This window comes from Suricata suricatta, chromosome 13, assembly GCF_006229205.1.
Source record: "Suricata suricatta isolate VVHF042 chromosome 13, meerkat_22Aug2017_6uvM2_HiC, whole genome shotgun sequence".
In the NCBI taxonomy this organism is placed as follows: domain Eukaryota; kingdom Metazoa; phylum Chordata; class Mammalia; order Carnivora; family Herpestidae; genus Suricata; species Suricata suricatta.
In genome coordinates this window covers 3,376,911-3,400,322 of record NC_043712.1, presented here as the reverse complement: position 1 = coordinate 3,400,322, position 23,412 = coordinate 3,376,911, and the positions used below count along the sequence as shown (strand labels likewise).

At 56.8% G+C, this 23,412-nt stretch overlaps 1 protein-coding gene across 1 annotated transcript in view; it reads right to left on the bottom strand.

The window, feature by feature from the left end:
• The window catches only part of AK8 (adenylate kinase 8), a 118,863-nt gene that overhangs the window by 45,980 nt on the left and 49,471 nt on the right, over nt 1-23,412 (bottom strand). Inside the window, exons 11-14 of the mRNA XM_029921050.1 lie at nt 22,946-23,079; nt 22,615-22,850; nt 21,371-21,523; nt 6,784-6,925 (exon numbers count right to left, since the gene is read on the bottom strand). Coding sequence (XP_029776910.1) covers nt 6,784-6,925; nt 21,371-21,523; nt 22,615-22,850; nt 22,946-23,079 — 665 coding nt within the window. The remainder of the gene's footprint in view (nt 1-6,783; nt 6,926-21,370; nt 21,524-22,614; nt 22,851-22,945; nt 23,080-23,412) is intronic.

Genomic DNA, 23,412 nt, shown 5'->3' with positions numbered 1-23,412 from the left:
GGAAGGGGCTGGGGGTGGGAGGGGCTGGGGTTCTCGGCATTTATTTATTTATGTAGTGTTTTTATTTATTTTGAGATAGAGAGAGACAGAGCATGAGCAGGGGAGTGGCTGAGAGAGAGAGGGAGACACAGAATCGGAAGCAGGCTCCAGGCTCTGAGCTGTCAGCACAGAGCCCGATTCGGGGCTCGAACCAACGAACCATGAGATCATGACCAGAGCTGAAGTCAGATGCTCAACCGACTGAGCCACCCAGGCGCCCCTGTTTGTTTATTTTTGAGAGAGGGAGAAACAGAGCACAGGCAGAGAAGGGACAGAGAGCGAAGGGGAGACACAGACTCGGAAGCAGCTTCAGGCTCTGAGCTGTCAGCACAGAGCCCGACGCGGGGCTCGAACCCACGAACATGAGATCTGACCTGAGCCGAAGCCGGAGGCCCAACCGAATGAGCCACCCAGGCACCCCCATAAAAGCATTATAGACGGGCGCCCAGGTGGCTCAGTTGGTCGAGCATCTGACTTCTGCTCAGGTCATGATCTCACGGTTGGTGAGTTCGAGCCCCACATTAGGCTCTGTGCTGACAGCTTGGAGCCTGGAGCCTGCTTCAGATGCTGTGTCTCCCTCTCTCTCTGCCCCTCCCCAGCTCACACTCTATCTGACTCTCTCTAGCTCTAAAAAATAAATAAATGTTTAAAAAAAATTTTTAAGCATTAAAGAAACAAAAAACCAGGAGCAATGAGAAAGTAACACAACAGAACATAGTTGAAGTTATCACGAAGGACAGATGGGAAAAGAACAAGAGATAGAAGTTACTAGAAGAAAATTCCTAATTATGGAAAACAGATGACAACTGTCCAACACACGCATGATTGGTCTTCCTGGAGAAGACAGCCAAGCAGATGCGCCAGGAAAATAGTAAAAGGGGAACCAGAAGAGTGTCCTCCTGAAATAATGTACCTCAAAAGGACGCCCAAGATTTCAGGGAAAAGTCATCATGAGAAGCAAGACTGAGGCCCGGCGAGCATAAATGAACTTCTGGGGGGAGAGGGGAGAGGGAGAGAGAGAGAGAGAGAGAGCGAGCGAGCGAGCACATTTGAGGACACCCAGACAGAAGGCCCACTTGACCCAGACGGAAAAACATCTCATCGCCCCCCAGGGAATTCCTACAGCCTCAGCGATGCCAGAGGACAGAGCAGACAATCCATTCGGAGGAAAGATGAATCAAAACTGGTAAATGGGGAGGTTGGGTTACAGAAACAGCTGGTGGTGAAGTCTGAATCCAGTTGATGCGACGGAACGAAAACCTCACAAGCGTGATAATTATTGCTAAAGACAATTGTTACATCTCTACAAAGAAACGCCTAGTAGCCTTAGAAACAAGAATGTGTGTCTAGCAGACCGGACAGAACAGCCGGGGAACGTGTCCGTCCCCGCCTGCCCCTCTTCACAGTGGAGAGTGGAGTGGCCGGGCGAAGCGGGAGCGCACGGGGAGCACTCTCTCTTTCCTCCTGCACGTGACCGTCGAGATACTCTGTTTCATTTGACAAAGTGAGAAATGCAAGCCACACCACGTACATGAAACGTAGGAACCATGCTGGAGACGCAGACCAAGAGAAGGTAAGGGTGGCAGCAAGAAAACTCAAAGGAAACACAAACCAGGAAGAAGAGACTCGGCCGGTGGAGGGGTGGAGCGTGCGACTCTTGGTCTCTTGGGGTCGTGAGTTCGAGCCCCGCATGGAGCGTAGCACTTACTGAAAAAAATAAGTAAAGAAACCTTAAAAAAAGGTGGAAAGCAAAAAAAAAAAAAAAAAACAAACCACAATGAAGCATAAAACAAAGTGATAAAGGCAAAAATACGTGGGATATTTTCAGCCATTCAAGAGGTAAAAAAAAGCAGTTGCATAAAAAAATATTAAGTCCAATCTCATTCTGCCTGCATGGCAACAAAAAAGAAGGGGCGCAAAGTAGTTGCAAGGAAAAGGGAGGGCCATTCAAGTGCAACAAAGAGGCCACCCGCTGAGTTCCAAGTATGACTGGTCTGGCGGCTTGTTGAGACACGCACCAAACTGTTTCCTCCCAAAGCAACCCCCCCCCACAACGATGAGAGGGGCTTTGAAACCCTGCCGGACATGACAGAGGGGACGGAGGAGGGGGACAGGGACACAAGATGTCTGGGGCTGGAAAGCAGGTGTGTGGGTGGCACCCAACCGCAGAGACCCCCACAGCCAGCCCCACGTCGGCAATAGGAACTGAGGACCATGCCAGTGTCACCAGCACACCCTCAAAGGCTCAGACACAGACCCCACTCCAGGACCCGTGGCTGAAATAAGGAGGATTGGTTGAAGTTCGTCTCAGAAGAGACTGAGCCCCAGACCCCTTCCTCCCACCGTCTAGCTGGAGCCAAGGCCTCTCCTCCTCCCCTTGGGCGGAAATGGAAGACTGAGTCGCTAGAGAAGGTGTAATTCAGGCTCTCTGGGTCGAAAATGCCAAGCATAGTTCAGAGCCTGCAGCCGTACCGAAATTAGGGGAAATCAAAACATGCACATTGGCACGCAGCGTGTGACGCCTCCTTCTGCTTCCGCCGCTTCCCACTGTCCTGCTCACCCCCAGGACCCCAGAACCTCACCCTCCAGCAGGAGGCGGGATGAGTCTTCTCGGAGGAAGCTGAGCAGCACAGGGGAATTCAGCGGGTGGTTCTGCATAAATGGCCTCAAGAGAGCACCCTTCCGTGAAGACAAAGCCCAAGGGCCCCCATCCCCCAGCATCTCAGTGCCCGGCTCTTACACTGGAGCAAACCACCAAGGTGACCAACGAACCAACGAGAGAATCTACTGAGAAAAAATGAGACCAAGACAAAACCTTGGAGCACGCAGTGGATCAGCTGGTTGAGTGTCCGTCTCTTGGTCTCGGTTCAGTTCACGATCTCACAAGTTGTGAGTTTGAGCCCTGCGCCGGGCTCTGCGCTGACAGTGTGGAGGCTGCTTGGGATTCTCCCTCTCCCTCCCTCTCTGCCCCCTCCTATTTTCTCTCTCTCTCTCAAAACAAATAAATTAAATTTAAAAAAAAAATTGAAAGACTGACAAAACCTGAACAGAAGGGGACACCCCCACCTCCTGCAGAAATAAGCCCATCACGAACGTTTCTAGGGATAGAATAATTCATTTAACAAGATCAAGAAAATTTAAAAGGAAGATTTAGAAAACAAGAGAGCTCTTGAATATTATAAAAATAAGCACAACAGGAGCAATTAGAAATTCAACAGAAGGGTTGGAAGAGAAAGGTGCAGAAATATAAAAAGTGGAGCCAGACAAATTAAACCCAAGCAGACCCAAAAGCTACAGACATAGAATATAAGAGAGAAAATTGTTTTTTAAAAAATGTAGAAGGCCAGTCCAGGTGATCTAATACTCAAATAATAAGTTCCAGAGAGAACAGGGGGAAAAAAATCCATCAACAAAATAATAGAAGAAAATTTGCCAGAACTGAAGGACACAGGTTTCCAGATTAACCTTGGGGACAATGGAGAAAATCAGACCCACACCAAAGAAATGAATGAAATTTTATAGTGAAGTTTTAGATCCCTGGAGATAAAGGGAAGATCCCACCAACTCCCAGAGAGAAGAAAAACGCCACATACGAAACATCAGGAATCACACTGGCTTTGGGCTTCTTAACAGCAATTCAAAATGGTGGAGAGAAGGCGACTTTGGTCATTCCTTGCCCATCCAACCTACCCAGCAAGCAGGGGGGTAGGGCAAGGACACCTTCAGCCCTACCGCGTCCTGAAAAGTTCACCTCCCGTACAACCCTTCTCAGGAAGCTACAGGTGGATGTGCTTGACCAAAACAAGGCAGTAAACCCAGAGAAAGAAAATCGGGAGATGTGGAAACAAGCCTTCTTACGCGGCAGAGGGGCCAAGGGAAGCTTCGGGCGCTCATGTGCGGAGCACGAGGGGCAGAGGGTGACCTCTTCAGTCTGGAGCCAGTGTGTGGGGAAATGACAGCCTTCTGCTGTTAAAACCAACCTTTAAAAAATTTATTATTATTTTTAAATGTTTTATTTATTTTTGAGACAGAGAGAGACAGCGTGAGCAGGGGAGGGTTAGAGAGAGAGACACACACAGAATTACAAAGACAGGCTCCAGGCTCTGAGCTAGCTGCCAGCACAGAGCCCGATGTGGAGCTTGAACCCACGAACCGTGATATCATGACCTGAGCTGAAGCGGAGGCTTAACCGACGGAGCCCCCCAGGTGCCCCTAAAATTTTTTTTTAAGTTTATTTATTTTGAGAGACAGCAGAGGAGGGACAGAGAGGGAGAGAGAATCCCAGGCAGGTCTGTGCTGTCAGGGCAGAGCCCGATACAGGGCTTGAGCTCACGCACCGTGAGATCGTGACCTGAGTTGAACAAGAGTCAGGTGCATAACTGGCCAGGCCACCCAGGCGCCCTCCGATCCACCTTTTTAACTTGAAGAACAACTGGACACCAAGCCGAGGAAGAATTTGTGGTTCAGGAAACAGGGACTCCAACGCAGGAGGACAAAGAAACGCCTATGATGACAGGGTGGAGAAGTCTGACAGCACCCACGCCGAAGGAAGCCAAGACAGGGAAAAAAAACCAGTCCGACTGAGAGGGGGATCTGGGAGGAAAGACAGCCTGCGGCCGACAGGTTACACAGCATGATGGGCTTTGCAGGAAATACTCAGAGGGGCTCGTCCAAGGGGCAGAACTAGTTAGCACGTAGATCTAAAGAAAGCTAGGCAAGCGAAAAAGCCAGTTGATTACTGGCTTGGGGAGTGACAAAATAAGAAAAATTTAAAAAGGCAAAACAGAGCAAAGGGTGCCCCTTCCGACAGGGCTGGCCCCTGGCTTCCGGCCAGAACCTCGGAGGTCCCCAACGGACAGCCTCTCTCTGATAACGACGGGTTGTCACTGAGGAGGAGACGCACAGGGAGCATTAGACAAGCCACAGTCGTGTCACAGATGGTCACTTCCATCCGGGCGACAGTGCACAAGGAGCACGTCCCCGACCCGAGCTTTTATGAACTGTGTAACACATAAAGCAAAAACTGCAGGAAATCAGAGAACCAGAAAAATTAATAAAAGTATGTTGTTAATGGGAAGTCAGCAAATCAGTCCTTGACAGGATGACAGACAGACACAAAAGAAACACAGTGATGATGAAACAAGGCTCGGGCGCCGGGGGCTCCGTCGATCAAGAGTCCGACTCCGGCTCAGGTCACAATCTCACGGTTCGTGGGTTCGAGCCCCACATCAATCTCTGTGCTGACAATTCGGAGCCTGGAGCTGCTTCTGATTCTGTGTCTCCCTCTCTCTGCCCCTCCCCTGCTCATGCTCTGTTTCTCTCTGTCTCAATAATAAATAAAAACATTTTAAAAAATTAGAAACAAGGACAGAGGGGATCTAGGAGGACCTAAGGGGCACCTGGCTAGTTCGGTCAATAGAGCGTGTGTCTGTTGATCACAGGTCTGTGAGTTCGAGCCCCACATCAGCTGTAGAGATTACTAAAAAAGCCAAATACACTTAAAAAAGAAAAAGGAGTATGACCTAATATGTATATTTAATTCTGTAACTTAAAATATTCATTCTCGGGGTGCCTCAATTGGTTGAGGGTCCAATGTCAGCTTAGGTCACCATTCACAGTTCATGAGTTTGAGCCCCACATCAGGCTCTGTGCTGTCAGCTTGGAGCCTGGAGCCTGCTTTGGATTCCGTGTCTCCTTCTTTCTCTTTGCCTTTCTCTCTCTCTCAAAAATAAATAAGTATTAAAGAAATAATAAAATACACATTCTTTTCAAATACTATTGAATAACCATCCACAGAATAAACACCAATAACTTTGATTAAATTAGAGGTTGTGCTTCAACAACTTCTCCATCCTCTACATTAAAATAAGAAGCTAGTGATGAACGTTGAAATGATAATGATAAAATGCCGACTACCTGGAAACTTAAAAAACTCTCCCAAACCAAGTCACAGTCTCTGCTACAAGTGACCCCAAAACAGCCAGGAGCTGAGAACTAGCAGGTTCCTTAATTGTTGGCGACCGTTTGGAGGTTAGGATCGACCAGAGAAAGCCAAGCACCTCTTTGAGGTGGCCGCCCCCCTGCTCCCTGGACCGCAGCTCCGCAGGACGCCCCCCCGGGAGGCCTTCCCGCTCTGCCGCTGGCCTCTGAGCCTCTGTCAACCCCCAGTGATGTGGCGAGTCCCCGCCAGGGCGTGCCCTGACCTCACAGTCCTGCTGTTTCCACTGGGACCCCCTTCGTTTCCTTGCACGGTACACACAGTCACGGGGTGCTGTCCGGTTCCTGTCAGCGGAGGAAGGACAGAACATTCCACGGCATTGGACGCCATTTTAGAACACATGGCCGACCACTCGGGGACAAAGTGCTCAGCCCATGCAGCATGCCCACATCAGAACAAACGTCCATCGCACCAAAAGTTTAAGTGCAGGGCGTTCGAGTGAAGAAACAGTGGAAGGAAACGTCTGTCCATGGCACAGTCCTCCTGGGGAAGGCGGGGCTGGCTGGTGTGGATTGGCATCCAGGCCCAGCGCGGTGGGTGACAGAGCCAGGATCTGACCCCAAGCCTGACTCCTGGTTCACAGGGCGACGGGGAGGGGTGCACGGGAACGGGGGGGAGGGGGGGCGTCTAAGAGCCATGCCGCTTCAGGAAGTCGGGGAGCCCCTTCCAGTCACAGGGACCTCGCCAGCCGAGCCCCCGGGGCGGGGGTGCCCAGCGGGGCCAGGCCGCGAGAAGGGGCCGCTTACCTGTTGGGCTGGTAGCCCAGGCCGTCCAGCAAGTGCGCCTGGTCCAGGTCTCTGGGGAAGCCGTGCAGCACCCACCCTCTCTGAATGCTGTCCTGCTGGTCCAGGCGCTGGCCCAGCACCTTCATGATGACGGTGTCAGGGACTGCGGGGGAAGGAGGGCCAGGGTCACACTGTCACCCTGGGCACCGCCGCTGACCCAGCTCGGTGTGAGGCAGCATGCGGGCCACGGGTTTCCTAACTTTCCCTGACTCTGGATTGAACTGGTGAAGGGTCGGCTTTGGGCAGACAAGGCTGCCGGTGCCCAGGTCCCTCCCAGATCCCAGCGATTAGAGGGACGCTCGCCTCTTGAGAAGGGAAAAGCCCTGATGACCTTGACCTTGATCTTGGCCCTTCCCTGACCTTGACAAGATACCAGGTCCGTCAGCAGCCAGGGTAGTCCCCCCGCCCACCCCGGGATCCAGGTTTTGCCGCAGAAGGGTTTTCGGGGTAACACGCCAGGCCCCGGTGGAGGTTTACCCTGGATGCTCTCTGCTAATTCGCAACACGAAGCCAAGCCCTGCCTGTCTCCTTCCTCCCCGTCTTCCCTCCTCGATGCCTAGACTCAGATCTCAAGAGCTGCGGCTCTAGGGAGAACCAGAGACTGAAACGCGGTCTCGTGGAGAACAAGACGTTGAGAGGATTTTGTTTACATTACCGCAAGTGACATTTTCCCGAAATTTACACCTCTCCTCTCCGACTCATTAAGTGTACTGTGTTGCTGATGTACTGCGTTTCCTGCACTTTGCACTCATTTTTCCAGAAACACTTGGTAAATATTACTCGTGTTTGCTATGGATGTGGCCCTGACGAGCGGGTTTCCTGGAGTTGCAGTGAGGGTCTTTGGCAGCTTTTTGGGAGAGGCCCGACCCCCATCCCAGCCCGGTGATCCGTGCGTCAGATAAGTGGCCCTGACCGTCCGGAACCTGCCAGCAGGCCCCCAGACCGACAGCCAGGTGAACTCACGGGGGAGAGACGCGCAAACAGCTGCTTCCCTCCAGGGCCACGACGTGCTGGTTATGCTCTTGACCGAAGGACCATGAACCTTATTCTGAGCGATTCGCATTTCCCTGAATTTGTCCTCTCTCACATCTTTCGGCCTTTCTTCCCCAGCCCCGAGGACAGATCAGAAAAGGGCATTCGCCCTAATGAGAACATCTGGCTATCTAACATGAACGAGGAGTTGATGCAGCGAATCCCCTCTCTTCCCATGCTTACACCTGCTGTGGCTTCCCAGTGCTCCGAGGGTAAGTGCCATCCCCCATGGCCAGGAGTCGCTTGCAGTCCCTGACTCCTGACTCCCTCCCACGTGACTCTCCCCCAGCTCGTCACCTCCTGTGAGTCAGCCAGTCCCTCCATCCAGAAGGCAGGGGAGTCTTACCCCTTGGGGCAAGACTTTCCATTCAGCCTTCCAGGCCCCAGTGGAATGTCCCCAGGGCCAGACTGGGTTAGCCCCTGCACCACTTCCTGATTTGCTGCCCTCGTCATGGGCTAAGTCTTTGTGTAGTGTCTGCCTCTCCCCGAAGACAGTGGGTTCCGCGGGGAAAAAGACCGTGCCGCCTCATCTCCCCCGTGATCAACATAGTGCCCAGCACATGGTAGGTGCGGAATAATAGACAGACAGGAGGCTGCCCTTTTCAAAGGCTTCACTGCAACTCACGAAACATGTTAAGAGCAACGTGCCCAGACTCTGGGGAGCCCGGGCGGGGGGAGACAATGCGGGCTCGAGGCGCACACAAATTTCCAGGCACGTGGCAGACACTCAGAGATGGCGGCTGGTGGTTTTCAGTTCGGGAGATGCATGTTGGGAAGGAAAACGTACTGAATATTTCCATGTGTCCCCCCGGTCTCTGTGTTCTGAGAACAGACTGGTGGCCGGCGACGCAGGATGCCGGGCTTCAAACGAGCCTTGGGAGTTAAAGATGGAGACCTCGGGGGAGACTTAGGGATCGTATCGGGGCCTTCGTTGATGTCCCAGGCCGGCTGTCCTCTGTAAGCTCCGAGAGTCAAGGTCAGGGCCTGCCCCCCACGCTACAGGCCCCTGTTCACCCAGGGCACGCCGGCTCTCACCACGCGGCCCCGCGAGGATTTGGGGCGAAGGGGGTCAGCACTCCAATGACGGTGTGAACAAATAATGCGCCTGTTCTCTGACCTGGGACCCAATACGTTGTTTCAGGATAAATAGATACAGATTAAGCCCAAAATGGGTTAAGAATCTGCCATACGGCTTTCCAGTCCAGGTCTATGCCTAAATACCTACAGATGTCTTCACCTAAATGAGAAACTAATAGAGGAAAAAGCCCTTTGCAACGGTCTGTCCAGAGCACTGTGTTGGCCACCGCAATACAGGACAAAGAAGGAGTCAAGGGCGCTGCCCTCCCAATGTTTCCATTCTAGCAAGGGAGGCAGACGGCGCTCAGATACATGACCGCGGCGGAGAAGTGGTACGCACAAGTGACGGGAGCCGGCTGGTTTGACGGGGTCCAGGACGGCCTCTGGGGGGTCACATGTGGTGGAGACCCGAGGGGGGGATCCAGCGGCACGAAGACCCGGCGAGTATGTTCTAGGCCTCAGGCTGGAATGATCTGGACACATTCAAGGTTCAGAGAGAGGGCCCATGTGGCTGGAGCGGAGCGGTCCGTGGGAGCTGAGAGTGGACAGGTGTGGCCAGGTCATAACGGGGACGGGGACCCGGGCCACCTTGGGAATAATCACGTGCCGGCCTTCAGTGAATGAACACATGGGAGTTGATCTCAGGGTCCTGCACTTGGCCACATATGCACAGGGAGCGCTCGTTTTGGGGTGCCAGCCAGTGGAGTCCCCCGCTGGGGTCCCCATGTCCCAAGGCTGTGGCTGGTCACAAGGACAATCTTCGAAGTGGTCACTGCAGGCTCCAAAGAGCAAAAGTGGACCCCATGTAAAGTCCGCAAAGAGTTTGGACTGAGGAGCCTGAATCAGAATCACCAGTTTCTGAAACTTCTAGAAAGGAAACATCTTTTGCTGAGCCCCCAGGCACGGAGCCCTTCAGGTCCTGGGAATCTGAGTGTCTGGGAGGTGCCGCCAGCCCCCAGCAGCGCCGTCAGAGGCCGGCCGTGGTGAGCGGGCCCTCTGCTTCCCTCTCCTAGTCCCGGCTCTGCCCCAACCTGCTGAGACACTCTGAACTTCAGTCTCTTCTTTGAAGTGGGAAGGCTGGTGGGCTGTGCTGGGTGGGGTGGGGGGAGGTACAGGAGGATTTGTGATACAGCTGCCTTTTTTTTTTTTAATGTTTATTTATTTTTGAGAGAGAGACAGCATGTGAGCAGGGAAGGAGCAGAGAGAGAGGGAGACAGAGTCTGAAGCAGGCTGACAGCTCAGAGCCTGACGTGGGGCTCAAAGTCACAGACCTACAAGATCATGACCTGTGCCGAAGTTGGTCAGACATTCAACCCACTGAGTCATCCCCTGAGCGCTCCTAGGTGCCTTTTAAAAAATATTTATTTTGAGAGAGAGAGAGAGAGACAGAGAGACAGAGAGACAGAGAGCAGGGGAGGAGCAGAGAGAGAGGGAGACAGAGGACCCCAAGAAGGCTCTGCAAGAGAGCTTGAACTCAGGAACCGTGGAATCATGACCTGAGCGGAGCTGAAGGCAGGTGCTCTAACCGACTGCTTTAGCCAGGTGCCCCGATACAGCTTTTATAGGCATTCCTTAGAACAAACCCAGAAAACTCCCCTCATAGTTGCCCCGGATCACGTGTGAGCGGAGAGCCCAGTGGTCCAGTGGACCTCCCTGAACCTCAGTGTCCTCCTCGGGGGCGCCTGCCTCGCCGGATGCTGTGGGGCCGGCAGACGGCTCACCATAGATGCCCGACCCACTAGCCGTCTCCTGGGGGGCCGTGTGGGTCTAGTGTTAGTCCCTCCCCACAGTTTATCCGGGCTCCCCTCAGATGGCTACAATGAAGCCACTGGCAAGAATACATGACCCTTAAATTTCAAACTTTTCACATCAAATTTCCCCTGAGCTTAAACCTGACTTGAGGGGAGTGCTGGGTTTGAAATGGACTTGCCCATGGAGAAGGAGGTCCGCTAGGTAATGAGCTTGCTGGCCGGTGATACCTCGGCTATTGGACGGGACAATTGGACTGATTGCTTTCCTCAACAGCCACGCCCTGTCAGGAAGCCAGCTGTGCTCCAGGGAGCACTGAGCTGCGGGCCTGCAGCCTTATCAGGGCTCAGGGGGCTGCTCGTGAGGCTGGGAGCTGTGGGGACCCAGGGGGAAGGCCCTGCAAGGTCATCCCCTTGACCTCTCTCATCAAAGTTGATAAACTCAGGCCCCAAAGGATTGTGGCTTAAGGGACGTCCACTGGAGCAAAACCTGACTCCAGGGGAGAATGGAAGACCTGGTGGAAACACGAGGAGACTGTTTTTTTGGGGGGGGGTGGGTTTGCAAAAATTTCTAGAGGGAATTTCCCAATTCGCATTAGAAGTTAAAATGTAGGGGCATCTGAGTGGCTCAGTTGGTTGAGCGTCTGACTCGTGCTTTTGGCTCAGGTCACAATCCCAGGGTCTTAGGATCAAGCTCTGAGTTGGGCTCTGTACTAACTATGGAGCCTGCTTGTGATTCTCTCTCTCTCTCTCTCTCTAATAAAAGAAATCCTTTAAAAAAACTAAAATGTACACGCCTTTCAACCCAGCGATCTCATTTACAAGAACCCACAGCTACGCTACCGCAGCACAGACAGGAAAAGACATGCGCCCGAAGGCGTCTGTCTCTGTTATTTTCAGTGGTGACAATCAGGTGTGGCCGACAGTGGCCTCGGCACAAGGCGGTCTCGTAAAGGACGGTCTGTCCATGCGGCGGGATACTATGTGACCTTCCAAACCCATCATGTTCATACTAACTTGAGGACTCTGGCAGCACACCGGGGGACACACAGCTGTATGGTCCGATCTAACTAAAACATGCACAGAGCACGCACGCACGCAGCAAACACACCCAGACACACACCCACTGCACACGGGCACACACGGAGTGGAGGGCCCCTCTTGCACCCTATGAATTAGACCCAGTCCCGCTCAGATCTCAGGGCCCTGGAGTCGAGAGAGTCAGGGACACAAAGTGGTATCCGGGCTCGAAAGGCACAAGGACCTGGGAGATGCAGGAAGGGGGGGGGGTGCTCCAAGGAGAAGGCAGTGCGCTGGGGAGTCGCGCACTGATCCCGACTCTGAGCCCAAACCCAAACCCAAACAAGCCCCTCTCTTCAGAAACACAGACCCTCAAATTAGCCTTTCTCCTCAGAAGGTTCACTTACCGGGACTTGAAACCTTTCATTATTGGTGCCTGTCCGCTGCCTGGGCCCCCACCTTCTCCCCGCCCCTCGAAGAGCAGGAACACAGCTTACGTCGGGCACTGTGCCTGGCACGTGGTACGCACTTAATAGACACACGCTCATTTTGAATGAATAAGGGACCAACCCAGCCTCTGCTCCTCACTGGGGGCGGAGGAACTTTCGGGGGGCTGCGAGGACCTCTCCCAGCACCCGCAGAGACGGCCCGCCCCCCCATAGGACTGGGAAACCCGAAACAGAACACAGCCGCCTCTGGGCCTCTGGGTGCTGCCTCCTGGGCCTCCGACCTGAGCACCCCTCCCGGCCCGCTGGGCAGCCTGGGGGAGGGGGGTGGCGGGGAGGGGTGAAGCCTGCAGGCCCCGCCTCCAGCGCCTTTCCCCAGGCCCACCCCTGTGGCCCCCTACCCAGAGATCCAGGCACCTTTGTTTCACTGCTGCCTTTTTTTTTTCCTGAAGGCTATCGACTCATTCTCCCAGCCCCACGTGGTCTGACCAGCCCGTCAGCAAACACAGCCTTCCAGAACAGACCTCGCCGGCTACGTTCTGCTGAAAGTTTAAAGTCTCCTTGATATGCTGTCCATTTACCCTTTTCCCTCCTCTCAGATAGAGATTTTTCAGCGCGGGCTAAAGTCTTTCTCCATTGAGTCAGGTGCCTCAGGCTTGATTTCTGGGCTTGACAGTTAACATCTTACCCTGCGAACAAGCTACTGCCGACGGCTATCTCTCCGCAATGTCCTGTCAACCCTAAATTTAGCAAAGTGCAAGATATGAATATCCCATTATTTCATAAGGCCACACCACATGGTTTCAGGGTGTTTTTTTTTTTTCCTGAAGATCTTCCATAAAAGATGGCAGTTCTCACATTGACCTCGAGGTTATTAAAATCTCAATCAATTTATTCCCTGCCGGCTGGGTTTGCTTGGCTCAGGGGTTGATGGGGAGCCGTGGTCACGGGGAAGAGGCTCCGAGGCCCCGCAGGAATCCTACCTGGTCCCCCACCGCTCTACCCAGGACACGGACCCGCCCTCTGTCTTGAAGGGAAGGCTAATTCCTGTTAAAAACCCAGCCCGGGTCAAGCTCCCTCCTGCACAGGAATCCTACGGGAGAAAGTAGCAAACGGACGGGGCCCCATGAGATGCGGGCACGGACTCTTCTTCCTGGCCAAGGTCTGACGCCTGTCGCCCCCAGTCAAGTCCAGCTCAGAGAGCTGCTGAGTGGGAGTCAGGGAGGACCTGCGGAGGGCACCGAGGCCAGCTTGAGATTCTCCAGGGGAACCTGGCGCCCAGAGGCCGAAGGGGCTGGCTCCAGGCCCAGCTCGCGCCCTCCTGTCGCACCACACTGCCGCCTGCTGTCCGGTCCTTGCATTTCTGCTCTCGCTGGCCCGGGCATGTCCCTGCCCTGGGACTCCGCTGGCAGGGGCGGGCGCGAGGCGGGTAGGACTGCGGGAGTTGGCCCGACGAGGCTCGGGCAAAAAGTGGAACAGAGGAAATCACTCCCTCAGTCAGTGCTTGTAAGGTAATAAAGACCAAGATTGACCCTCCGCCCGGCCAGGGCAAATCAGAAATTTGCTGAGGGCGCCTGGGTGGCTCAGTGGTTAAGCGTCCGACTCTTGATCCGGCTCGGGCCATGATCTCACGGTTCGTGCTTGAGCCCTGCGTTGGGCTCTGCACTGACAGGGCAAAGTCTGTTTGGGGTTCTGTCTCCTTCCCTCGCTCTCTCTGCCCCTCCCCGTTCTCTCTCTCTCTCCCTGAAAAATAAACAAACATAAAAAAAAAGAAAGAGCTGAGTAACCTCATCACTCACCCTACACACCACAGGCACACACCCTTGCAGCCACGCTCAGAAACCAGTTCTGTAGGCCACACACCCCCCTACATGCACCCTGCACACGAACACCTACAAAGATACACTACGCACACCCTCCCACCCAGCGCCCTCCTACTCACCCACTACACACACCTGCAACACAGCTCACGCCCACGACACCTCCTACACTCCCCACCCCTACACTATACACATACGTTCCACACCCACTGCTCACACACCCACCCACACAACACCTGCTGTCTGGACCCCGCACCTATCTACACCACACACCACCCACCCCTCGCCTCCACGCACCCGAGAGCTACCCCATGGCTCCCCCCTCAACCTCCCCCGCAACCTCCCCCCCAACCTCCCCCCACCAAAATTGAGGCAAAGGATCTGCCAGCCTTCGTGGAAGACTCCCCGTGCGCCCCTCTTCCCCTTCCCCACATCCCAACACCGGCCCGGGGCCGCGAGCTGCTGATGGCGGCCAGAGGGAGCATCTTGGAGAGGAACAGGGCCGCGAAGGAGAAAGGAGAGCTGCTTTTGTTTCTGTTGTTCATTTCTTCCTCCAACGGAGGCGTGAAAGAAACGGGCCCCTGCCCCCAGGACATCACCATCACTATCGTTCAGCAAAACCTAAACTCCTACCATTTCTGGGAGACTGTTGGCCCCCGGATGGTCCTGATTCCTGGGGGCTGAGACCCCCAGGGCGGGACCTGCAGAGCCCGAAGCTGGGGGCAGGGGTTTCCGTTTGTGAGGCTGTTTGTTTATTATTTACTGCCACCTGCTGGTCAATCATGGAAGGTGCACCCCCAAGCGAGCCCTTGAAATGACGGCGAGGACATTTTCGAATCTGGGTGGTGGAGGTAATGAGGAGAACCCCGCGGTTCTTCATTGGGGGCAGGCCCACCGGATGGTCTGCCGCCTCAGTAAACTCAGGTCACTTATTCCAGGCAAGCTCCTGCCCGGTGGTTCTGGGTCTCCCAGTCACAGGATGGTACAGACACCCAAGACTTCATTACGTTGTTCCAAAGTCTATACGCCAACATTTGCATTACTTAACGACAGCACTGAAAATTGCTTGGCAGACAGTGATGCCAGGAAATAACAACTTTTTAAAATATTGGACTTTTTTTTCAAGTCCAGAGAAGTACATTAGCCCCGGGGCTCTTGCCAATTAGGAGGATATCTCGCAACCCTCCTCCCTGGAAGGCCGGCTGCCCGCTTTCCATCACGATCCGTCAGCCCCCTCCCCACCTGTCTACTTGGGCGAAGAGCCAGGCCAAGCCGGCGGCCCCGCCCCGCGGGTGCGTCACGGCCGAGGGGCGTGGCCTCGCGCACGGGACGCTCAGCTGGTCTCCCGAAGTTTTAGATGGGAAGAAAAAGACCCGTTAAAAATAGACATTCTTCCATAAATAAATGCTGCTTTCACCCAACAAATGAGTGAGACTTCTAGTAAAAATGCCTCCTTGGGCACACGGTGTATAGTGATTGGCTAGTTCGCCATTCTTACCACACGGCCTTCCATCGTCTTTTGGTGGAAAATGCAGGTCCCCGGGGAAACTGAGGACAGGCAGCCAGTGCACACGTGGACAGTGCAGCGTGCTAGCATCACGGCGCCCTGCGGATGACGCCGCTTACGGGACACGCTTTTCCTTCCCTGCAATGGAGTCGGCGCTCAGGTCACGCTGCTTCCCCCGCCTCGCACGGCGGCTAGAACGCCGTCACCCACGTGACCCGTGACAGCAAATGGGCAGCTGCGGGGAACCGGGCAACAACCACGAGCCGGCTTTTCTGGGCTGGAGAAGCCATGGAGGCACGTTTCCTTAAGACGCCCATGTGCTCTCGGGCCTACTGTGCGCTCGGCTCTCTTCGATGCTCGGATTTGTTCGAATACAAGTACTAATTTACCGCAACCTTCACAACGGCCCCATTTCACGGATTAGGAAACTGAAGGGCAGAGAAAGGGCGTAACTTGCCCACGGCCGCTCAGCTAATAGCTAATGGAGCCCAGATTTTAGCCCAGCCAGTCTGGCTCTGGGGGCCTCTTGCTCCATCTCTGTGCTCCCCACCTGCCTTCCAGGGGAAGGGACGGCATGCATTCTGCCCGCCACACGGCGACATGGCCGTAGGTGATTCCCCTTACCTCCCAACTGGGGTTTCTTCCTCTTTCAAGGAGAATTGGACTCTTGGTCTCTGAGCACCCTGCAGCCCCCCACGTGGCGGGTGAAGTCACACCACCACCCAGTCCTGAGCGTTTAGGAGGCTGTCCGTCTGCCGCACGCCGTCCCAGGACACAGCCAATCCCGGCAAACAGAAACTCGCAACGCAAGCCTCCCCCGTGTGGTAGGGGAGAGGTGCCCCCTCCTCCCGTTGAGGGGTGGGGGTCTGACTCTCCTCGTGAACCTGGGCTGGTCCTATTGCCCGGCCTGATGAGCAGAATCAGGTGAAAGTTGTTCTGACCCCTCCGAGCCTGGATCGTAAGAAGCCCGGAAGCTTACGCCATCCTCCGCCCCAACCTTGGCGTCTCCGGAATGTTCACTCTAGGGGCAGCCGTCACCCCTTAGGAGGGCCGACCGACCCAGGTGGTCCCAGGCTCCAGGCAGGGGAGGAGGGGCCCGTCCTGGACATACCAGCCCCAGCCGGCGCAGGGGAAAGAGCCAAGGCACCAGGCCCGAGAACCAGAGGTGGCCACCCACACCATGCCAGCCGAGGTCCAAGTGGGCACGGAGCGGAGTCCCACCCCCCCCACCACGCCCACTCTGAAACCCTCGTCCACGAAATCAAAAGTGTCAGGAAACAGCGGTCATGTTACGCCACTGGATTGTCAGGCAGCTGCAAGAGATGAGCGCAGCACCAGCGGTGTGGCCACGGGGACCAGGCCGGAAGTGGGTGGCACCCCAGGAAGAGAACATCAAAAACCCGCGTGTGAAACACACACGTGACCCCACGGACCCTGCTCCTACTGCCACCGTCTCTAGGGGGATGAGGGTGTCAGCCACCATCACAACTGATGCTGACATGAATCAGCTCTTGCAGTGACGTCAGGCGCACGGGGCTACACGTTTTACACACGCAGTTTCACTTTACACCCCACTTTACACCCACAACCCACTGGCTGTGATACTGTGGCCAGCTCGCCCGACAGATGAGGGCCTGTGGCTCTGGATGGCTTGCCCATGGTCGCACAGCTGGGCAGCGGCAGAGTCTGAGCCAGAGTCACGCGGTGTGAGCCCAGAGTCCGGTCCCGTGGCCGCTCCCCTGACCGTCTGGCAGTGACCGCTGCTGCCCGCTTGCTGGAAACCTCTCCGGCCGCCCGCTGCCTTCTATCACCTGCCCCCCACCTTGTCCTTCTAGACGAACGGGGTCTCTCCTACGTGGGATTGCAGGCGGAGACGCGTCTGGGCCACAGCTGCCATGGGGCGGGGCCTGCCTGGTACTGCCCCACTCTGCCGGGGCGGACCAGCTGCTGTGGGCCCCTCATTCATTCATTCACTCATTTGCTCGCCCATTCATTCATTCATTCGCTCACAGACATTAGCTGAGCTCCCGCTGTGAGCCAGGCTGGTGCTGGGGACTGAGGGGCACCGGGCAGACAGAGCCTCAGCAAAAAGGTGCAGCGTGAGGGGCTGGTAGGGCAGACGCGGGGAGGGGGAGGTCCCCAAACCCCACCGTGAGCAAAAGGCAGGGGCGTGAGATCAGATCTCGCTGGCAGTCGAGATCACGCGGAGTAAATCAGATGTATGCACTCAAGGTCTGGGGTGGGAGGTGAGGAGAAAGGGGTCTCTCCCCTCCCCTGCTGCCTCCCCTGGACCCCCTACTCACCATCACCTCTCACCCCCTGCCCCTCTGCCCCCTCCTCAGCAGAGCCGGTAGACAGGAGCGGGGCCGAGGTGTGGGCCCGGCGTCTCCCTCACCTACCACGGCGGCGCCAAGCTCCCCACGGGGACGCCTCAGCCCGCCTTCTGGCTGACATGACAAACCTCAGCAAGTGTCATGTCCCTGATCTGTTTCAGGGACACGGCAAGTGTCCAAAGTGGGGGACCTATAGAAGGTCACTGGAGGCAGTGCCCTCCCCCCGGACACCTCTGGCCTCACTCAGCCCGAGGAGAAAGGAGCTGGTGTCAGCCCCCCCGTCGAGGACATTCCGAGGGGGAAAGGGGCTTCGGGCTGCACCTGCCTCGGGGGTGTGAGCGGCCGCCCGGATGGCTGCGCCAGGAGGCCTCCCGGCCGGAGGAGGCTGGGGCCTCGGGGTCTGGCCTGTCGCAGACGATTTCACAGCTGAGTGGGCTGGAAGCCACCGGGGCTGCCCATGGAGGGGAAATGCTTCCAGAAGCTCTAGTCAGAGTGAGAAGGGCACCGTGCACTTCTGGGCTCGCCGCAGACTTTGCAGAAATGTCTGGGTTTTGTTTCATTTCGTTTTGTCACCAGGACGCCCGGCCCATGCACGTGCTGGCGGAGAGGCACCTGTGGCTGCCCGGCCTCGGTGGCACAGCCGGGTAGCGAGAGTGGGGCCCTTGACGCGCCCCACTCCTGGCGGGGGAGAGGCTTTACCGAACGGGTGCATGGACGGGTCCGGAGTCCCTCACCACCTCAGTGTCCCCACGGGGCTGGCCACCGAACAGAAAGCTTTTCGACCTTTGGGTGACCAGCGTTTTGAGGATGTCCTGGCCAAGCATCAGTTTAATGACGGAGAGAGCCAATGCACGTGTCTGCGATGAAAATCTAGTTTGGAAAAAAACAGAGAGCCAGACCCACAGGCACAAGCCTGTTGATAAACAGGGGCGCCGGCCCCCTTCTAGAACCGTCCTCACTGACGGGCCCTGTGGCCCGGAACGCAGCCGCCACTCTGCGGCCGGCTGCTCAGCCGGGCTGCCTTGGCCCTGGCTCCCTCTCAGGCTGAGAAAGGCTCCTGCCTCGTTTCCAGAAGGAAATCTCTGGAGCGGCCCCAGCGGAAAAGCCAAAAGTTTGACTTGAAAAAAGGGAGCTACTTCAAAAGCATTGTCAGACCGAGGTGAGGGTCCCTTCAAAATGCATAAATTACAGGGGGCCTCCATTAATCAGCCCACTGGCACCCCCCACCCCAAGGTGGGAGCCTTGGGTGGGGGTGCGGGAGGGCCGTGCGGGGGCACGTCCAGGGGAGGCGAAGCGAATAAAATACACGCTGAAGAAGAGACTGAATTAATGTGTTTATTACTCACTGCCTGGACCGCGTGCATGTGCGTGTGTGTGTGTGTCGAAAAATGAAAGAAAAATGTAGAGTTTTTTTTCAATAATAAAAAGGGAGTTGCACTGCGGGGCCCCTAAAGCTTGTGAAAAATTAAACTCGACGGATTCAAACTGTCCTATTTCCACTTCAAAAGAGACGAGGCGCTGAGCTCTTCCCAACTTGTCTTCAAACGCCCAGCACCCTAGAAAGTTTCTTAAAAAAAAAAATAAAGGCTCCCGCTCCCCCAAGCACTGTACCGGTTACTGTGCCCACCGTCTCTTCCTCTTCTAATTATACCCCTGTGAGTCTATTAATCAACTGGTAAATTATTTAGAGGGCCGCCGCCGCCTCGCGCCGGTACAAACACGCCCGCGCAGAGCCCCCCTCGCCGGCGCCCGGGTCCCTCGGGCCTCCCCTCGGCGCGGAGGCGGGCGCGCACCCCGCCCGGCTGCACCGAGCAAAACAAGCAGCCCGGCCGCTTACCTCCTCGGCCGGGAAGCTTTACTTTGTCTTTCAACTCGGCGAGTCCTTGCAAGTTTTTTAACAAAAGGGAAACGCAGGTCTATTGTCGAACCTTTAGTGTGCATTTAGTGATGAGAATACTAATTCCCCCCTACGTGGGGGCGGCAGTTCGGCGGGAGCTCTGATCCGCGGGGCCCTCCCGGAGGAGGCGGACCCGCCGAAGGCTCCAGAGCACACCCGCGATCCGACGGTTTGGCGCTGGTTGGGCTTGTGCGTGTGCGCGCGTGTGCGCGTGCGCGACGAGGGCCGCGTCTGCCGTGGTGAGGTCTCGCCTCCAGAAAGGGGGCAGATGAGCCTCAAGTCGCCCCCACACCTCCTGACTATGCTAGGGTTCTGTTAGGCCGGGAGGGGCCTTCCCTGGACGGCGACATTTGGGACCCGGGAGGGCGGCGGGGGGGGGGCGCAGGGAACACTCTGGTGACGATCGCCTTCCACAGTCCCTTCCCGCCGCCACAGGACTGGCGCTCTTAGGGGGAAGTTACTACACCAAGTAAATGGCGGTTTTCTCATCTGGAAGTCAGTGTACGTCTCGCGTGGGCACCTAGGTACCTGGGCTGGCTGCCGGAGGGGTGCCGCGGGGCGGCTTGGTGACAGGGGCGACGGGAGGTAGGAGCCCGTGGTAATGTGACCGCCAGGCCGGCTGGCAGGCTCTGGAAGGCGCAGTTGTCCCTCCTGGAAAGGACTAGAGGCTGCCTCCAAAGCCCCGGCTGGGGACGCACCCTCACCGTCGGTCCCCTGACCCACAGTCCCAACAAGTTCCCAGAGCAGTGGGGTCGGATGAAGGCGAACAGCTCACACACTTAGAGCAAAGACTTAAGCCAACAAGGACAAGATACGCCTTTGGCTGTTTTTAATACCGTCCCTGGGTAGCTGTTCTCCAGAGAAAGCCCAAGCAACGTTCGAGAAAGGAAACAATTACCAGAACCGGGTAGAAGGCGACCCTTCTGAGCCAAAGAGACGGTGCCATGGCGCTAATGAGACCCAGCAGTCGGAATGAGGTTGGATCCACCACCAACAGCCTGTGGGCCGTAAGTCCTGGCTCACATACCCGAGGGAGGGATAAAAAGAAAGCAGTGCAGACTTCTTTCGGAGGCTAAGAGTTGAGGCCGGGGAGGGAGGCTGGCTTTCACGTTAAGTGAAAACCGGAGAACTGGACAAACCAGACATTCTGATGGACAAAGACAGAATTAGTGCCTCCCTGGAGAGGCTCGGGGCCTCCAGAATTGAGACCCCGCCTTCCACAGACCCTTTGGTGGCCGTGGAGTGGCAGGGAGGGGGCCGAGCTCCACACTGGGAGGCGGTGACCACTGAGAGTCACCGGTGGTTCAGGCAGCGTTGAGACCCAGGAGCTCCCGCACCTGACTTCGGGGACGAAAGGACACGGGTGCTGGCACGGATCAGACCGGCAACAGAGCCCACCAGGGCCAGCCAGCTAATCGTGGGCGGTTTACAGACAGCGAGAGCTGCCTCCCCCCTGCCCCCAGCCCAGAATAGTTTTTACTTGTTTCGTCCCCGTCCAAGGGACAGGAGCTTGCCGGCAGCTAGGCCTGCATGATTTAAGGCCCAGCCTGGGTCCCCACTGCTGTGACGGAGGTTGCCTGCCTAGGAGCGCTGCGTGCAGATCCTGGGGGATAAATGTGATCCATTGCTGCAGCTGGAATCGGAATGAGTTTAGGAGGTCAGACCTACACATCCCAGAGTCCAGGACGCAGGAGCAGCGGCTCCCAACCCTCTGTCCGCCGCGCGGTCGCCAAGAGCCTAGGATCAAGAGATTTCGGACGAGCTCTGATAGGCCCCCGGGGTCCTCTGCCCAGTAAATTTGAAAAGATGGGGAAAATAACACTTATTAATTTTGCTGCTGATTCAAAAGGAGGAGGTGTTGGCAGCACCTGTGAGGACAGAGGGGCACATAACCGAGTGTGCAGAGGTCACGCCTGGGACAGGGCGTCACGGGGCCCCGCGGGGGCGGGGCGGGGGGGAGGGGACATCTGGATCCACTCAGCTGTGCTGGCAAGGGCGGCGACGGTGACAGCGAGGGTGGCCGAGATGCGCCACAATCGCACAGCTGCCCGTCTCCGCGGGTCGGAGCGCCAAGGAGAGTGGAGAGAGGGTGCCTGCAGGGGTCCCCGGGGCGGCAGGAGCTCAGGGCAGGGTCCCCAGCGCCAGGCGGTGTGGTGCCCAGAGGGGCACTGCCCGGTGTGCGGGGTGGTGGGGCAGCCGCGTGGTAAGATTACTCTGTCGGTGACATCTGGCGGTGACATCTGCCAGCTGTGCCCCGGCGTGATGAGGCCTCTGAGCCCTCGAGAGTCTCCGCCCCTCCAGCCGAGCTGGCTGCAGCCTCTGGATTTCACACGTGAGGACATACATGGAGGAGTGGCCGGGTGCTCTCTGTGCTCCCAGGAATGGCTGCCGGCGCCCTGGGCAGATGGGAGACAGGCCTGGGCTTCTGAAGAGGGGAACTGGGAGGCCCCCGCAGGCCCCCAAGAGCGATGGAAAGTAATCAGTCTGTCCCTCTGCTGGCACTCTGCCGACGTGTCACAGCGTCAGGGCGCACGCCTCGCCGCTCTCAGTCTGGCGGGGACCCCTTCTGAGCCTCGGGCAGCACCCGGGAGAGGAAGCTCGCTCCTTCCTGCTCCCCTGCCCTGCATCCCACTCTTCCCCAGAGACGGGACGCGTTCATTGGCCCGGCTCCGTCCCTCCAGCTGGCCGGCCCTCGTCCCCACGGTGTCCTCCCTACTCCTGCCCTCCATCAGCCTCTTCCCGGGGCAGGTCTGAGGCCAGGCGCCCCGTCCCCACCACCAGGGCTGGACCGTTTATCCAGAGGAGGCACCTCCACGGCCTCACGGCCCTGCCATGTTCTCCACCCAACGCCCCCAGAGGACTCTGGGCCGCCCCCCTCCCTGGGCTCAGAAGTCAGCGTGTGGGGAGGTGACCTGCCCCCGAGGCCCAGCCGGGCGACCCTGGACTCAGCCTCCAGGTGTCGGCCGTGCTGCCAGCGTCGTGATTGGCAGAGAGGCCAGGCTGCGGTCGGCCAAGCCGAGCTTCCATGCTCGGCGTGACAGTCCTTTCAAACCTGGGTTCGGTCAGAATTGTTTCCACTGTCTTCCTGTTCCAGCCGCTGGCCCGCTGCTGCGCCGGTCCAGAGGGTGCATGGCCGTGTCTGCAGCTTCTGCAGGGCCCGAGGGACACCCGGTTGGTGGCGATGCAGGTAAACCCTGCCCGTCATCCCTGCGGGACCGGGGCGAGGGAGACGCCAGATCTCACTGCTTCTCTTTGGGACATACCGGTGGTCGCCGTTGTGTCTTCAGTGAGGCAGCAAGTGCAGAAGCGCAGAGCTGCACGTCCACGTCAAGGGCGAAGGGCAGAGCCTTGACCGCCGAGGCTGCTGGTCCCGATGGCTTTACAGGCACAGGCGCTGTGGGGCTCCCTGGTGCTCCCAAAACCCGCCCAAGACAAACAACAGCTCTGCCCCCTGCCCACCAGGTTTGTTTTCAGTGGTCGGGGAGCCAGGGTCTGAAGGTGCCCCGGTGCCGGCTGCCAGGGCCGAGGAAGGGCCTCTGGGAGCCCGGCTGGCGGCGAACCCGGCTCTCCCGAGAGCCTCCGCGGGGCTGGCGGCCCTGTCACGCGCTGGCGCCCGGACTTTGGACCTCCACGGCTGCGGGGTAATAAACGGGTGCTGATGAAAACCACTAAGCTCAGGGGCGCCTGGGGGGCTCAGTCGGTTAAGCGTC